The following is a 17171-nucleotide window of genomic DNA, read 5'->3' as shown; positions in this document are numbered from 1 at the left end:
AACTGAATAACTTTCACATATCTATTGTTTTTCTTTTTTTGCTATAAATTATATTGGTATAAATGAATGAAATGAGTGGTATAGGATAAGATGGAGTAGCATAGAATAGGATCCTGTTTTGTAAAAGTCCAAATGAACATTTCTTTGGGGGGAAAAAACCTTAATTCTGGCACATATAATGGTTGTCTCTTAGATCTCATGGCAATAAGCAAACATGAGTAAATTCATAATATATATTTCAACAATATCCAGTGGACAACATAAGGGAGACTTTTTTTCTAATGAAAAACATTGCATACTGCACACTGCTTGCATTTGGCAATCAAAAAGCTCAAGGGTGTAACAAAAATATGTATACTATTCATGCACAATGCATGTTTTGCATTTGGCAAACTGCCTGATAAAAGAAAGCATAACAGACACAAAACCCTTAGGAACAACAATTGCATTTAAAAAGTAGAATTGAAAAGGTTCTCAAGTTACATATTCTAAGGTCTGAAACCTAGTTTTGCACACATACCATGTGTGATTACCATGATACCATTTATTGGTCCCAGCAACTCACACAGAAGACAGTGAGAGAGAACTGTATCATGCCATATAAAGCTAGACTTTGGACTCATCAAACATGTATCAAGTCATAAAATATTCTTAAGACAAACAGTTATTTTGGGTAAGTAACAAAAGAAAGTAGTTGAGGAAAGAAGAAACATCCCTGTCCGTGAAAATGAGGTTAGTCATCAGAGTAGAGATTCTCATCTTGTACTAATCAGTAGACATTGTGAACTACAGATTTTATGTAAGTCAGGGAGTAAAAAGAAAATAAAAGAAAACAAAGTCTCTAGAGCAAAATAAATGTCTTCAAACAATCTTGCAGGATTCTGTTAATGTAATCTTACTGTAAAGCAGAATTAGCTCATCTGGTCATGTTTCCTGTCTGGGGCACTGGGACGGTTGAGATCAGTCTTAGAAATCTGATAGTAGAAATCTTCCGCCATCTGTCTCAAAAGTGCTTTTTCAAAAGGCAGCTGGACTGTTTTTTCCTTGAGGAAGAAGAAGACATTTTGCTTCTGGTCCATGAAACTTCATCGGTTCTGGCAGTATGGTGTGGGCGATGGAGGGATTAGTTCTGACAGAATGGGGTGGTGATGGTGTTAGAAGCTCTTGAGGCTACTTGCGGGTTTATCTTTTCAAGAGCTAAGACCAGATGACTGGAAAAAATCTGATCTTTCCAACTCCCCCACCCCCGGTCAGAACCAATCCCTCCATAGCCCTTACTATACTGCCAGAACTATTGAAGCTTCTTGGATGAGAAGCAAAACTTCATCCTCTTCCTCCACAAGGAAAAAACAGTCCAGTTGCCTTTTTAAAAAGTATCTTTGAGATAACTATGGACCTGGATTGACTGAGAATCTCCACAGACATCTCCCACTGTCTGTTTTACAGCCTAAGAAGTTAGGGAGGCTCCTGTCAAAAGTTTCTTTCCTTGCCCATTATGCAGTTGTGGACTATCTTATCTGATTGTTCTTTGGCAGCATCTCTTCCTCCCATCACCAGCTCCCAAGGTCATCCCCATATACCATTACACATAATGACAAGGCACAAAAGCCTTTAGATGTTTGTGTACCTGCTTCTCTGGATAAGAATCAGTATCTTAATCCATTATCCCCTAGATTTCAGGCCAGGAGAAGTGCTTCATTTTTCACTTACCCACACATCATTGTAGACTGCATTTTGCTTTCTAAATATGAAAATGGCTAAGAAAGCAATCTATCTTAGGAGACCATCTCAGGTTCCACAGCCCTTTCTTGAGTTCAGTTATGTGTGTCTCTGCTTTAATCACAGTTGTTTAATTTTGTTGTTGTTATTTTGCAAGGACTGTGGAGAGGACTAATTAAAGGAAGTCTGACATTCATGGTTAACTTGATGGAACTGGAATGTATTTGTATAACTCTGACTCTGCATGCACTAGAAGTCAACTGTGTAAAATCTTTATACCAATCTATGCAAGATGACCCCAAATCATGACTGCCCTTTCATTAGACAAAGTGAATGCGTGTAGAAGCCACAATATGTGACTCCACCATCTCACGGTCACACCACTCCACCCTCTTGTAAATCCCAAGAACCAATGAGATCTTTCTTATTAGGATCAGGAACAGCACACTTTCAATGATTGTATTTAAAATCTGGAAGTCGTCTACAAATGAGGCCAGCTTTCTGAAGTCAGTAAAAACATTTCTGTTCTTTCTTATATTTTTATACTTTCTGTAGTATTTTTTCTACTACTTATTTTTATATTTTGTAAATTATAGGCAACTAAACCACTGTCGAAAATTGGCAGGTTCAAAGCATTTAAAGTTATTAATAATATATTAGTGATTTTGTAAATAATAATTTGCATTGAAGTTTTTAATAGACATAGCAAAAACAAATACAAACTAAACAATAAAAGGAAAGTGAGACAGAAGTGAGACAAAAAGTGCAAAAGAAAAGAGAGAGAAAGAATAAAAGAAAAAGAGAAAAGAAACAAAGGCTTCCAGCCTTTATCATACTTAGTGTAACCTAATATAACTTCCCGCTTAACAATAAATTAGTGACTGTCGCAAACATTATTATATACAATTTTATAGTGGCAAGATCAATGTGTATTTCATATTCTGTTTTACGCCTATAGAAAGCACATATTACAACACCTTTTCATATTTCTGGGTTGTATGAACTCTGTTGCAAAAAACCTTGCAGATGATATCTGGGACATGTTTATGTATTGCCGTCTCTTTACCTATCTTGTCATTCTCTGCTTCCAGCTTTCTTTGGGAAGTATCTAAATGAATATAATGGTTCCTATGTGCCTCCTGGCTGGAAAGAATGGGTTGGATTACTTAAGAACTCTCGTTTTTACAACTACACGCTCTGCAGAAATGGAGTGAAGGAAAAGCACGGATCTGACTACGCTAGGGTAGGTCCTATTGATTTATTTTAATTTGTGTCCCTTGACCCTAACTGTGAGATTAGCCCAGATACGTTATGGATTTAGTCTAATTAAAGTATTTGTTTTATAGCTGAGAGCCACTGCTGGTAATATAAACTGTAATCCATAAACCCGCTCTTTAGGCTGTGCATTATCATTTTACTTCGGGAGGGATATATGATTTAAAATTTATTTAGTGACAGCAGGCAATTCCTGAGATGGTAAACATTCCAATATGCTTACCAGCTGAGAAATAGATTTGATTGTAGCTTGACTCATACTGTTTTGGCTGGTGTTCTCTACTTTAATTAACATACAGGGTTATATTCTGTCCTGCTGTATGCCTGTAATTCTTTTATTGCAAAATCATTGCTTCCATGGTTGTGAGATGCTGCTGTTGGTCAATTCTAAATCTGTCACTAATCCCTAAATTCAATATTTAGTTACAGGGCTATGAAAATGAGATCAAGAGTACATTCGTGTTATAATCTCTTAATTACAATGATCTATTAAAAGTAAAGCTATTCGGAATGTAACATTCATGTAGCATTGCATTCTTTTATTATTCATTAAGAGTAGCAAAACAGGAATGGGTATATTCTTGTATGCATATTCAGATTTAATAGACTGAACGAATCTAAGTTTTAACCAAGAATGTTAAATTAATAAAGGAGTGCTTTAAAAACAACTGTTTCTCTGTCACGTAAAGAGACCTTTCTTCTTTTAATAGCAACTCTCTTGGGTGCATCACAAGCTATTTTTAAACTATCTCTAGTTTCGAAAGAAAATAAGAATCTGCCTACCTATTTAAAAATCCATCTCCTAATGCAACTCTCTTGTTTCCTAATGTATTGCTGAGCTCAATTTAAAATGCCAATTTTAATATTTAAAAACCTAAATGCTTTGAGATGAGGTTACCTTTTCTTCTATGTTTGTTTTTGATCTTTAAAATCTTCAGAATCTCTGCTTCATTATTTAGAGCCAATCAAATGAACCAAGGTAGGTTATTACCAGATAGAAGAACATTTTTGGATAGGGAACAGTCTCTGAGTGATTTACTTGGCAGTATTCTTGAGGTCTTTTCAGTTCCAAGGCCGTTTATGCATTGCATGTAACCTCAGACTCAATTTTTTTTTTAAAAAAAAAGTATGGCTGTAAATTTATGCTTTTTGTTTTAAGAGCCTATGTTTGATTTACCTTATTGTTATACAATCACATTTAGATTATATTATTTTGTATTCAAATAGTGTTATAATGCTTTCCAGACAGTTTTATATTATGGATCAGTAAATAAATGTTATTAATAAATCTCCTCTGCAGGAGACAGACCAACTACAAATCAAAAAGTATAGACCAATATCGTTACTAAATGTAGATTATAAACTATTTACATTGATAATGGAGGAAAGGTTAAAGAAAGCAATAAATGAATATATACATCCTGACCAGAACGGCTTTATGCCAAAAAGGCAAATAAAAAACAACATGAGAATAATAATAGATGTATTGGAATATTACGAAGCAAACCCGAACAAACAAATGGCGTTAATACTCTTAGACGCACAAAAGGCCTTCGATAATTTAAATGGGAGATTCCTTATTCTACAATTAGAAAATATGGAATTTGGTGATAAATTTGTAAATATGATAAAGAAAATATACTTAACCCAAACAGCAAAGGTATCAATAAATGGATATGACTGAACAATTTACAATAACAAAAGAAATGAGGCAGGGATGCCCTTTATCTCCTTTATTGTTCATTCTAACATTAGAGATACTGTTAAATAAAATTAGAAGCGATAGTGAAATAAAAGGACTGAAAGTAAAAAAAGAAGAATACAAACGTCAAGCTTTGCTGATGATGGTCTTCATCCCGGAGCAACTGATATCAACAGGACCCAAACTACTATCACAAATAGAAGAATATGGGAAGGTAGCAGGGCTCAAAATAAACAGGTTAAAAACAAAGGCACTAACAAAAAATCTTACAAAACAACAGGAGAAGGAATTAGAAGACAAAATGGGTATACAAATGAGGAAAAAAATCTAGGAATTTGGCTAACAAATAAAGGTTCATGATCAGAGAAGACAATTATAATAAATTAACACAACATATAAAGAAAGACTTAGAAATTTGGAGCAAATTATAGCTATCTTTACTAGGGAAAATAGTATCAATCAAAATGAATGTGTTACCAAGAATACTATTTTTATTCCAAGTAATACCCATAAAATTAGGGAATTTTTTTTAAAGACTTCAATAAACTTATATTTGGCAGGGGAAGAAACCAAGGATTAAAATAAAATATTTACAAGATAGCAGGGAAAGAGGAGCATTTGGACTCCCAGATTGGGAAACCTATTATAAAGCAACATCAAGGATTGAATAGAATTAAAAAATAAAAGAATTCTAGCATTACAGGAGTACGATCTACAAAGAGGCTGGCATGCATTTCTGTGGGAGGGAAAAAGTAGACAGCATGGATATTTTCAAAGGCATTTAATTAGAGAAGCACTGTTACATACATGGCAAGGGATAAAAAAGAACGACTATGATAAAATTCCAGAATGGTTATCCACAATAGAGGCACAAATTTACCCAATGTCATTAGACATTGATAAAATGAAAAGATACAAAGATTTGTTAAATAATCAAGGGGACCTAAAAACAAGACAGAAATTAAAAGAACCGGGTACAGACATTGATTGGTGGTCTTATATGCAAATAAAATCCAGATACAAGACAGATTTGATACAATTTGGATTCCAAAAGGAAGCATATGAATTAGATAAAATTCTTCAAGGTACAGAAGACAAATTGATTACAATTATTTATTAAGATACAAATTGGAAGAAGAGGTAGTCAAAGAATACATAATTTGGGCAAACAAATTTGGTTATAATATTGAATTAGATAAATGGGAGAAATTATGGAACACAAATTATAAACTAACAATGTCTGTATCCTATAAAGAAAACATGTATAAAATGTTTTATGGGTGACATCTGCCACCAGCTAGATTGGCAAAGATGTTCCCCAATACTTCACCACTATGTCGGAAATGTGAACACCAAAAGGGAACGTATTATCCTATGTGGTGGTCCTGTCATAAAGCGAAACAATATTGACAAAAAATTAAATTACAATTAGAAGAAATTATAAATCAACATATAGAAATGAGGCCAGAAACATTTTACTGGGAATAATTCCAGGGTCATATGAAAAAGAAACACAGTATTTAATTATCCACATAGTTACAGCAGCATGAATAGTCTACATACAGAATTGGAAAAATAACAATATACCATCAGAAGACAATGTAATTAGAAAAATCATGGAATGTGCGGAAATGGATTAAGTTTACGAAGGAGATACAAGAAAAAGAGGAAACAGAATATTATCTAGAATGGGAGAGATGGTATAAATTGTTGGAGGAAAAGGGGGGAAAAAGGACAAGGAAAGATTGAATAACAGCTAAATTAGGATTAGAAATATAAGAACAAATAAGAAGAAACAAAAATTGTGGGAAGGAAATTGGGTACACATGTATTTCTAAGTTTATGTGTAAATAAAATAATCAGAATAATATAATATAGTGATATATATATGATATATTGGAAATATATGTATAAAAGGTAACATTAGGATAAGAGAGAGAAAATGTATAAGTATTGATCACCGACGCGAAACTGTTGGAAAGAAGAAAGTGTTAATATTTCTTTTTTTATTTATTTAAAAAAGATCTGTTTAATAAAAATTGTTTTAAAAAAATAAATAAATCTCCTCTGCCTGGTGCCATCTAGATGTATTGGATTAGAGAGAGAATTATTAGAATTGTGTCCCACCATATCTAGACAGTACTGTTAAAGAGTGTTAAAAGCTGATCAGTGTTGCTCGGTGACAGCTGGTCCAAAATTTCAGGAAGGTGTCTTTTCCAAACAGCCATGAGGTACCACAATATGATTTGCAGTTTCTTAAATTTAAAAATATTTATTTTATTTTATTATTATTATTTTATTTGATTTTTATACCGCCCTTCTCCCGAAGGACTCAGGGCGGTGTACAGGCATAATAAAACCGAACATACAATATACAAGTTTAAAATATGATTTAAAAAACTTATTTAAATTAGCCCAATAATTAAAATTTACCACGTTAAAAAACCCCGTTTAAAATTAATAAAATTCAACATTAAAATCCCAATTTAAGCCAGCCCCGCGCGGATAAAAAGATGAGTCTTGAGTTCGCGACGAAATGTCCGAAGGTCAGGTATTTGGCGTAAACCCGGGGGAAGCTCGTTCCAGAGTGTGGGAGCCCCCACAGAGAAGGCCCTTCCCCTGGGGGCCGCCAGCCGACATTGTTTGGCGGACGGCACCCTGAGAAGTCCCTCTCTATGGGAGCGTACGGGTCGGTGGGAGGCGTGTGGTAACAGCAGGCGGTCCCGTAAGTACCCAGGTCCTAAGCCATGGAGCGATTTAAAGGTCATAACCAACACCTTAAAGTGCACCCGGAAGGCCACAGGCAGCCAGTGCAGTCTGCGCAGGAGCGGTGTTACATGGGAGCTACGTGTAGCTCCCTCTATAACCCGCACAGCTGCATTCTGGACTAACTGAAGCCTCTGAGTGCACTTCAAAGGGAGCCCCATGTAGAGAGCATTACAGTAATCCAAGCGAGAGGTAACGAGCGCATGAGTGACTGTGCATAAGGCATCCCGATCAAGGAAGGGGCGCAACTGCCGAACCAGGCGAACCTGGTGGAAGGCCCTCCTGGAGACGGCCGTCAAATGATCTTCAAACGACAGCCGATCATCCAGGAGGACACCCAAGTTGCGCACCCTATCCTTTGGGGCCAGTAACTCGCCTCCAACAGCCAGCCGCGGCTGCAGCTGACTGAATCGGGGTGCCGGCATCCACAGCCACTCCGTCTTGGAGGGATTGAGCTTGAGCCTGTTTCTCCCCATCCAGACCCGTACAGCTTCCAAACACCGGGACAGCACTTCAACAACTTCATTGGGGTGGTCCGGGGTGGAAAAGTACAGCTGGGTGTCATCAGCGTACTGCTGGTATCTCACCCCGAAACCACTGATGATCTCACCCAACGGTTTCATGTAGATGTTGAACAGCAGGGGCGAGAGAATCGACCCCTGTGGGACCCCACAAGTGAGGCCCCTCGCGGTCGACCTCTGCCCCCCTGTCAACACCGTCTGCGACCGGTCGGAGAGATAGGAGGAGAACCACCGATATACGGTGCCTCCCACTCCCAATCCCCCCAACCGGCGCAGCAGGATACCATGATCGATGGTATCGAATGCCGCTGAGAGGTCTAATAGGACCAGGGCAGAGGAATATCCCCTGTCCCTGGCCCTCCAGAGATCATCCACCAACGCGACCAAAGCTGTCTCCGTGCTGTATCCGGGTCGGAAGCCGGACTGGAACGGGTCTAGATAGACATCTTCATCCAGGTGTTGGGGCAGCTGTCGCGCCACGGCACTCTCTACAACCTTCGCAACAAAGCGAAGGTTGGAGACTGGACGATAATTACCCAAAATAGCTGCGTCCAAGAGGGCTTCTTAAGGAGGGTCTCACCACCGCCTCTTTCAAGGCGGCAGGAAAACCCGTCCAACAAAGCGTTGATAATCCTCTGGAGCCAGCCTCGTGTCACCGCCTGAGTGGCCAGTACCAGCCAGGAAGGGCACGGGTCCAGTAAACATGTCGTGCCGTGAAGCCTCCCCAACAACCTGTCCACGTCCTCGGGAGCCACAGGGTCAAACTCATCCCAAATGTGCTCAACAAGACGTGCCTCCTCTCCCTCGCTTGGATCATCCCAAATTCGGTCCAGACCGTCCCTCAGCTGAGCGATTTTATCGTATAGATAACCACTAAACTCCTCGGCTCGTCCCTGCAAGGGTCATCCCGCACCTCCTGATGTAGGAGAGCGGGTCACCCAAACAGGGCGGCCGGGCGGTTATCTGCCGACGCAATGAGGGTGGGCGTGGGCGCCTCGCTTCCCTCATTGCCACTAGGTAGGTCCTAGAATAGGTCCTAACTAGTGTCCGATCAACCGGGCGACTGGACCTCCAGGTGCTCTCTAGGCGTCTTCTCCGGCGTTTCATCTCCCTCAGCCCCTCGGAGAACCAAGGGGCCGGACGAGATCTATGCCGGGTCAGAGGCCGCAAAGGCGCGACACTGTCCAGGGCCCCGGCCGCGGCCCGCTCCCAGGCCACGACCAGTTCCTCAGCCGTGCCGTGGGCCAGATCCTCAGGGAATGGCCCAAGCTCCGTCTGGAACCTCTCAGGGTCCATCAGGCGCCTGGGGCGGAACCACCGTATAGGTTCCGTCTCCCTGCGGTGGTGAATGGCGGTTCGGAAGTCTAGGCGAAGGAGAAAATGATCCGACCATGACATTGGTTCTGTTACTAAATCATCTAATACCAGATCATTTAACCACTGTCCAGAGATAAAAATCAGATCCAGCATGCCTCCCCCCGTGTGCGTAGGGCCATCATTTACTCGAATCAGGTCCAAGGCCGTCATGGAAGCCTGGAACTCCCGAGCTGCCGTCGATGACAAGCCAACTGATGGCAAGTTGAAATCCCCCATGACTATAAGTCTGGGGGTCTCAACCGCCACAGCAGCCAGTACCTCCAACAGCTCGGGCAGGGCTGTGGTCACGTAGCAAGGAGCCAGGTACGCGATCACCAAGCCCAACTGATTCCTATAGCCCCAACGCACGCAGAGGGATTCGCAGCCGGCAATCTGAGGAACAGTGGTCTCCCTCGGCTCTAGATCTTCCTTAATAACAACCGCCACCCCCCCACCCCTACCTTGGACCCTCGGCTGATGAAATGCTCGGAAGCCTGGAGGGCACATCTCAACAAGGGGGACCCCCCCCTCAGGGCCCAACCAGGTCTCCGTAATGCCCATAAGGTCCGCGGACCCCTCCTGAATGAGATCGCAAATCAGGGGAGCCTTATTAACCACGGACCGGGCATTACATAACATCAGCCGAAGATCCAAGCTCTGAGGATCATGGCCACCCGAGGAACGGGTAGGGACTGAGGGGCGGGAGCACGTGATCGCTCTCAAACATCGAACACGTGCTCCCACAACTCGATATGGCCCCTCCCCCCCGCCATATCTGCCTCTCCCACTTACCGTACAGATCGAACAGCCCTCTAAACCTGGAACGTCCTCCCCCCCTGCCTTCAGACAAGATGGCGTGATGTCGCGAACTAGCACAGGGGCTGGATCCCTCCCTGACGGGTCTTCCCCCCCACAAATCCTCCCCTTAAAAAACCCTTGTTTAAAAAACGATTTAAAAAACCCCACAAATTCTTCTTGGCCGCATGCCACCTCTCTGGGTCCCAAGACCCTTCGTTAAGGTAAGCCCTCGATAGCTTGGAGGGCCATTCCTGCGAGGCGGGGGAACCTCGCAGTCGTAGTAGTTCGGCAAATGAATATCTCATAGAGAAGTTGTCCATACAATGCGGAAACGTGTCCATCCTTAGCCGTCGGAGATGTTATCGTCGTATCCAAAAAGAAAATCGCCGGGACCCACCCTTAGATGGATAACCATGTGGGTCCTAGTCCGTAGATTTCAACATTGAATTGTGATCCTTCTCCATTTTTATATTTTTATAGTACAACATTAAATTTTAAACTTCTTTTCACTGGATTAGATTTATCCAATTCCTGCAATTGTTCTTCGTGTTTTAGCCTCTAACCCCCTAATCTTGCTTTTTTCTGTATTCTTTCCATGCTCTCAGTATCTTTCTTATATTGTGGTGACCAAAACTGGACGCAGTATTCCAAGTATGGTTGTACTAAGTCTTTGTAAATCCGTACTAATACTTCACGAGATCTGGATTCTATCCCTCTATTAATGCAGCGCAGATTAATGCATTGGCCTTTTTGGCTGCTGCCACACACTGTTGGCCCATATTTAAGTGATTGTCCACTTGGATTCCAAGAACCCTCTCAGTTACTACAAGCCACGTTTGACCTAGTCATAATCAGTGATGGGATTCAAGTAATTTAACAACCGGTTCTCTGCCCTAATAATTTCTTCCAACAATCAGTTTGCCAAACTGCTCAGAAAGTTAACAATCGGTTCTCCCGAAGTGGTGTGAACTGGCTGAATCCCACCACTGGTCATAATAACATCTAAGCAGGAATCAAGTTTTATATTAATCTTTTGGAATGTATTGTTTTGCTGTAAATTTAAGCATAAATAATTTTATGCCACAGTTTTATATCCAGCACTCTTAGTTAATATTTTTACTAAAGCAGTGAGTTTCCCAGTATATGCCCTTCTGTTTTGGTAGATCTTATGAGTGTAACATATCCTCTGTAATTTTAAGGTGACAAGACATTTGTCTGTTTCCTTGCTGTCATAACAAGCTGTGTCAAAGCTGAAAATACCATGACTATACCTTCTTTTACAGCTTTCTCCAATTATTCTGTTTTCCACAGTCCCTCCCAAATATGGCATAATAATCCATTTTCTTAGTTTGACCCCCTAGTACATAAGTGAGGAAGAATAGAAATGACCAAGAACCTGGTAGAAGAACAGATGGTTTTCAAGCAACATAGTAGATCTTCTCAGAACAATGGATTTAAGAAAATACATTTGAAATAGATCAGTAGCGTATATGTACTGTTCAAGCACTAAAAATAACTCTTGATTGTCTTTTCATTCTTAAATGATAATTTTATATTTTGATTTTGCTTCTCTTAATTAGTACTTAGCCTTATATATCGCTCCATAGTGCTTTACAGCACTTTCTATGTGGTTGATAGTGTCAGCATATTGTCCCCAACAATCTGAGTCATCATTTTGTCAACCTGAGGAGGATGGAAAGCTTAATCAACTTCAAGCCCTGTCAGAATGGACCTCCAGACTGTTGGCAGAATTAGATTGCAATATACATTGTAACCACTGTTGTGCTTCTTATCTTCATTTCATCCTTTCAGGACTATCTGACTGACTTGATCACCAATGACAGTATTAACTTTTTCCGAATATCAAAGAGGATGTATCCCCATCGGCCAGTTTTGATGGTTCTTAGTCATGCAGCTCCACATGGTCCAGAAGATTCAGCCCCTCACTATTCTCATCTCTTCCCCAATGCTTCCCAACACATGTAAGTAAATATAAATAATACACATCAATTTTATGCAGTTCCAGAATAAAGTAATTATAATCTATATTTATTATAAATTAAATACATTTCTGGGAAATAATTAGCGGATTATTTGTATCTTGTCACTTTATCCTACCGTGTTTCTCCGAAACTAAGACCTCTCCAGATAATAAGCCCAATCGGGCTTTTCAGCACATGCATTAAAATAAGCCCCCTACCAAAATAATCCTCACACCAACTACTTACATGCATGTGCAGCCAGCCCCGCCATTTCCTCTGATTGCTTGCCACGTAACCAAAACGAGTTGAGGAGGTGACTTTAACTGGTTAGGTGTGTTGGGTGAACACAGCCCATAGAAATTTGCCCCTGCTAATTGCATATATTGTTTTTTTATTTTGTAGGTGAGGTGTTGAGATACAGTATGTAAGTGTGTGTATTATTTGGAAGATACAATGTTTTAATAAATAGCTACAGATTCAAAATTCCAATAAAAAATTCACTGAAAAATTGGATGGGAGGAAGGGAGGAAATGTGTGAGTGCATATTGAGAAGATTTCTTAAAGCATATTGAAAGGTAACTATTTTGCTGAAAGTAACCAGAGTCTGCATTGGAATAGTCATAACTTTAATATAAAAATAAATCCTCATTTCAATTTCTGCATGAAGTTTTATTTAGATTATCCAGATAGTTTCTTGACTTCTCTAAAAAATCTTTTTCTACCATAGTTGAATAGTTTTTATAAGACCCGTAGAGCTGCAGATGTAAACTGTGTAGTTTGGCTGCTTCTCCAAGGTCAAATATAGAGAATTTGTACAGGATTTGTACAGCAAAGGGTTTCTTCCCAATTTTACCACTTCAAATTTCTGAATGGATTTGAAGTGGTTATTTTTTGTTCAAATTCCAAAGTCATTATATGTTGTATATTTGGAAATAACATGGACAAATCTTTTAAGCATAAGAGGGTTGCATTTGTAGCAATCAAAGAAGATTGTAGACTTTGGATGGATTAAGCAGCAGGAGGCTTCAGATGAGCCAGGAAATCACAAAGGATATAGGAAAAGGAATTTACCAAGTGTTTTAGATTCATTCAGAGCATTACATAGCAACAGTTTCCATAACCATCAGCATTTTCAAAAGCAGCTCTGTCGTTATCCTGCCACAATAACATTCTGAAATCAGAGGGAACATTAGCCATGTAAGAGAATAATAAGCAACCTTTTCTCCCTGGAAAAAAGAGAAACCTTCCTTCCTTTTCTCTGAACACTCTTTGAATCAGAAAACCTATATCAAAGCATTCCGTTTGCTGAAACGCCATTAAACAAATTTCTAAGCCCATTCAGGATGCTGGAAAACCAGAGACTAATTTTAACCTGTTGCAAATATTTTGCCAATCACCTCTATTCAAACAATAAATACATAGGATATTTGCATGCAATCCTGACCTATTAGTAAAACTTTGCGCTCTCGAGATACATAAAAATAGCACCTGGAGTCATAGCCATTGCAAGTCTTGACTGCTTCTTTCCAGAAATCTGGGCTTACAAAAATTGGAAGGCCCGGCATTTATTCCTCTACGTCTTTTTCAGGCATGCCTGCACAAAGTCCTAGGGAGTTCACCAGGACTACTTAAAATATTTCTGTTCAGTCTTGAAGTCCTTGATGCTTAGCCAGGATAGTCTCCAATATTCTATTGTGCCAGGCATCCAAGCTTGCTCTTCCAGATGCACCTGTCTTCTTCTTTCTTGCCTCGGCCGTTGGGTAGGATGCAAATTTTGCTACGCATTTAGGGGAAATCCTTGTACTTGTGCAAGCTGGAGGTAGTGGAAATTACACAGTCTAAAGGATTAAAACATGCTTTACAAAACCTTTTTCAGGTCCAGCTCATTTTGAAATCAGAATAAGAATTTAATATAGCTTGTTTTCTTGGTAACTACTTATGCAGTCATATTGAAATTCTGCTAAATATTCAACTACCAAATATTGTAAAAAGGGTTTGTAAATTGGACCCAGAAGCAGACTGGTACCCAAGACAGTTCACACAACAGAGGTGTCACATGCACCCTTCTGTGGGTGCCCAGAATTACCACATGCAGCCTTGTTCTCTGAAGCGTCAAGATACTCTTCAAGGGTAGCCCTGTGTATAGCATGTTGCAGTAGTCCAAACATTGGTTGGACCCTAGTTTTTCTTCCTCGAGAGCAGAATTATATTAAGAAAACAGGCTTTCTGATTGAACCCTCTGTAACATAGGTAGTCATCCTGCAGGTGCATGTGGGCCTGGGTGTTAGATTCATTTCAAAACCTTTCAAAATGTGGGAAATCAATTCAGACCATTGGTTGAAAACGTACCTGTCCATAGCTATAGAAACAAGCCTTCCAGGATAGTTTCTTCCTGACTTCCTAGAGTATCAGAAGGGACAACACAGAATGGAAATACGTTATTAAAGCCTCGTGATAGCGAACCTATGGTACGCATGCCACAGGTGGCACGTGGAACCATATCTGTGGGGACATGAGCCGTGGTCCTAACTCAGCTCCAACATGCATGTGCGAACTGGCCAGCTGATTTTCGGCTGTCCCCCTCTCCTCCCAGGAGTCTCCACGCGGCCCATTTTGGATGCCAGGTAAGTACAGGGCTCACACAGAGGCTCTGGGAGGGCATTTTTGGCCCCAGGGGGGAGGCTGTTTTCGCCCTCCCCAGGCTCCAAGAAAGCCTCTGGAGCCTGCGGAGGGTGAAAAACGGGCCTACCAGGCCCACTGGTAACATTTTTGCCATCACGTGCCAAAAGCAGGGGGAGCATGGGGGGGTCCCGCGCGCATGCACACGGGGGGGTGGGGGAGCATTGGCTTATGGGTGTGGCCACGCACACACATGACCCCCTGTCTTGCCCCTGCTTTTGGCACACAACGGCAAAAAAGTTAGCCATCACTGCTAAAGCCTATTTCAATAATGTAGAGTTCTAGTGTTCTTTCCTAGGGAACGTCTTCTGATCTGGTCTTCCTCATAAGGCTGACAATAACTGTTGCTCTTGAAAGAAAAATAACAGAAAAGGGAACTAATGCCAGCAGGATTGTATTGCTACTATTCAAATACCACTCCTTTTTTTTGTTGTTGTTGTTGTAAACTGCAATATTACATGCACACTGGAAAGGGAGAGAGCTTGTCTGGCAACATTGCTTTCATTATTTTGACTAAACAATTTGTCACAATAATAAGGAATCACCTGTGTGGGAGGTGGACAGCCATATAAATTTGTACAATAAATAAATAAAATTGTAAATTCTTACAGACTTCACTGAAAGGAATATCAAGACGAGGGAGAGGAGATGTTAAAAGGAAAAGAAAAAAGGAAGGATGTTTTCCCTGCTTGCCCTCACAAATTACCCCTGAGGGTAATAGAAAATTCAGTAGAAAGATTGTTTCCCATCTCTGCCCGATAGCTCAAGGCAGTGGTGAAATCTATTTTTTTTTACTACCAGTTCTGTGGGCGTGGCTTGGTGGGCATGGCAGGAGAAAGATACTGCAAAATCTCCATTCCTACCCCACTCCAGGGGAAGGATACTGCAAAATCTCCATTCCCACTCCACTCTGGGGCCAGTCAGAGCTGGTATTTGCTGGTTTTCCGAACTACTCCAAATTTCCGCTACCGTTCTCTAACGGCTCAAAATTTCCGCTGCCGGTTCTTCAGAACCTGTCAGACCCTGCTGGATTTCACCCCGCTCAAGGATATCTCCCTCTAGATGGTAAACTACTAGAAATGAAGAGCTTCTTTAGGAATGAATATCTCGAGTTTAAAAATTTCAACTGATGCTGAATTCAATCTCCATTCTGCATCGAATATTGACATGGTGCTTTTGCAAGCTTTTTGCAAGTCACAATGTGTTCTCCAAAATATTAGCATATTAGGGTCAGCGGCATATTATGTTTATTTTACTGGCTGTTAATTATTTCTGTCTCTCTAGCACACCCAGTTATAATTATGCTCCAAACCCAGACAAACACTGGATAATGAGATATACAGGTCCCATGAAGCCTATTCACATGGAATTCACCAATATGCTACAGCAGAAACGACTTCAGACACTCATGTCTGTGGATGATTCTATGGAGGCGGTAAGATTTACAATCTCATTCCTCAAGTCTTAGTGAAACAAGTCAAGCTTTGGGAAACTAAACCAAGGTTTAGTAGAAATTCAAGTTTCTTCTTTTGGTTTATAATGTTGCACTGCTCTAGGAAGAACAAAGTTTATAAAATAATTACAATAGCAAATATTTCCTAATATCCATTATAATTGTAGTCAGAGATACACGTAAAAATGGAATAAGAAAAGTAGCCTGCATTAGTGCTCTGAACTTTAATAGCTCTAAAATCGCTTTTTCAGTCCTTTGAGATGAAATGGCAGGAAATAAAAGGTGTTTTGATATTAACATGTGTTGAGTAGCGGTTATTAAGCAAACATCTAGAAATATCCCTAAATAATTAAATCTGGAACCTAGACCGTTTCTTACAATTATATTCCTGGTCGCACAGACACAATGGAAGAGATCCAATCGGGAGAGGCTCTTGAACAGGAGAAAGGGATGCTATTTCTTCTAGTTTCTAAAATAATTCCAGAAGGAGCCATTGGGGGGAAGGGAGTGAATTTTCTTAACTTCCTTGCTCTAGAAAGGAAGAAAACTGGTCTTGCACCTCAAAGCCTTTAAATACTTTGTTTTCTAAACAATATGTTAACAATATGTAGAAGTTTTTTTCTGAAGCTGTGTGTAGGAAGACCATAAATGTCTCAAGCAGTGTATGAATGTGGATACACATTCACTTGTGGGAGATCTCAGGTCCGGTTCTTGCCACAGGGGAATTACAAAGAGTCGATCTACTCACTACTCACTCTCCATTCTGACATAGTTGCCAGCTCCAGTTTTAGCAGAGCCATTTTTAGTTTTCCATTTCTTCCCTGGAAGCCTTAGTTCTGTGATGGCGAACCTAATGACACGCGTGCCGGAGGTGGCACGCAGAGCCCTCTCTGTGGCCATACGTGCCATCGCCTCAGCTC

General features: G+C 40.5%; 1 protein-coding gene across 10 annotated transcripts in view; it reads left to right on the top strand.

The window, feature by feature from the left end:
• Nucleotides 1-17171, top strand: part of SULF2 (sulfatase 2) — a 324326-nt gene that overhangs the window by 255247 nt on the left and 51908 nt on the right. For all 10 annotated transcript variants that reach the window (XM_058175024.1, XM_058175025.1, XM_058175020.1 and 7 more), the window contains 3 exons: nucleotides 2811-2962; nucleotides 11950-12119; nucleotides 16083-16233. In XM_058175024.1, the coding sequence (XP_058031007.1) occupies nucleotides 2811-2962; nucleotides 11950-12119; nucleotides 16083-16233 (473 nt within the window). The remainder of the gene's footprint in view (nucleotides 1-2810; nucleotides 2963-11949; nucleotides 12120-16082; nucleotides 16234-17171) is intronic.

This window comes from Ahaetulla prasina, chromosome 3, assembly GCF_028640845.1.
Source record: "Ahaetulla prasina isolate Xishuangbanna chromosome 3, ASM2864084v1, whole genome shotgun sequence".
Taxonomy (NCBI): domain Eukaryota; kingdom Metazoa; phylum Chordata; class Lepidosauria; order Squamata; family Colubridae; genus Ahaetulla; species Ahaetulla prasina.
Note: the sequence above shows the minus strand (reverse complement) of the source record. Positions and strands in the feature narration are given on the sequence as shown.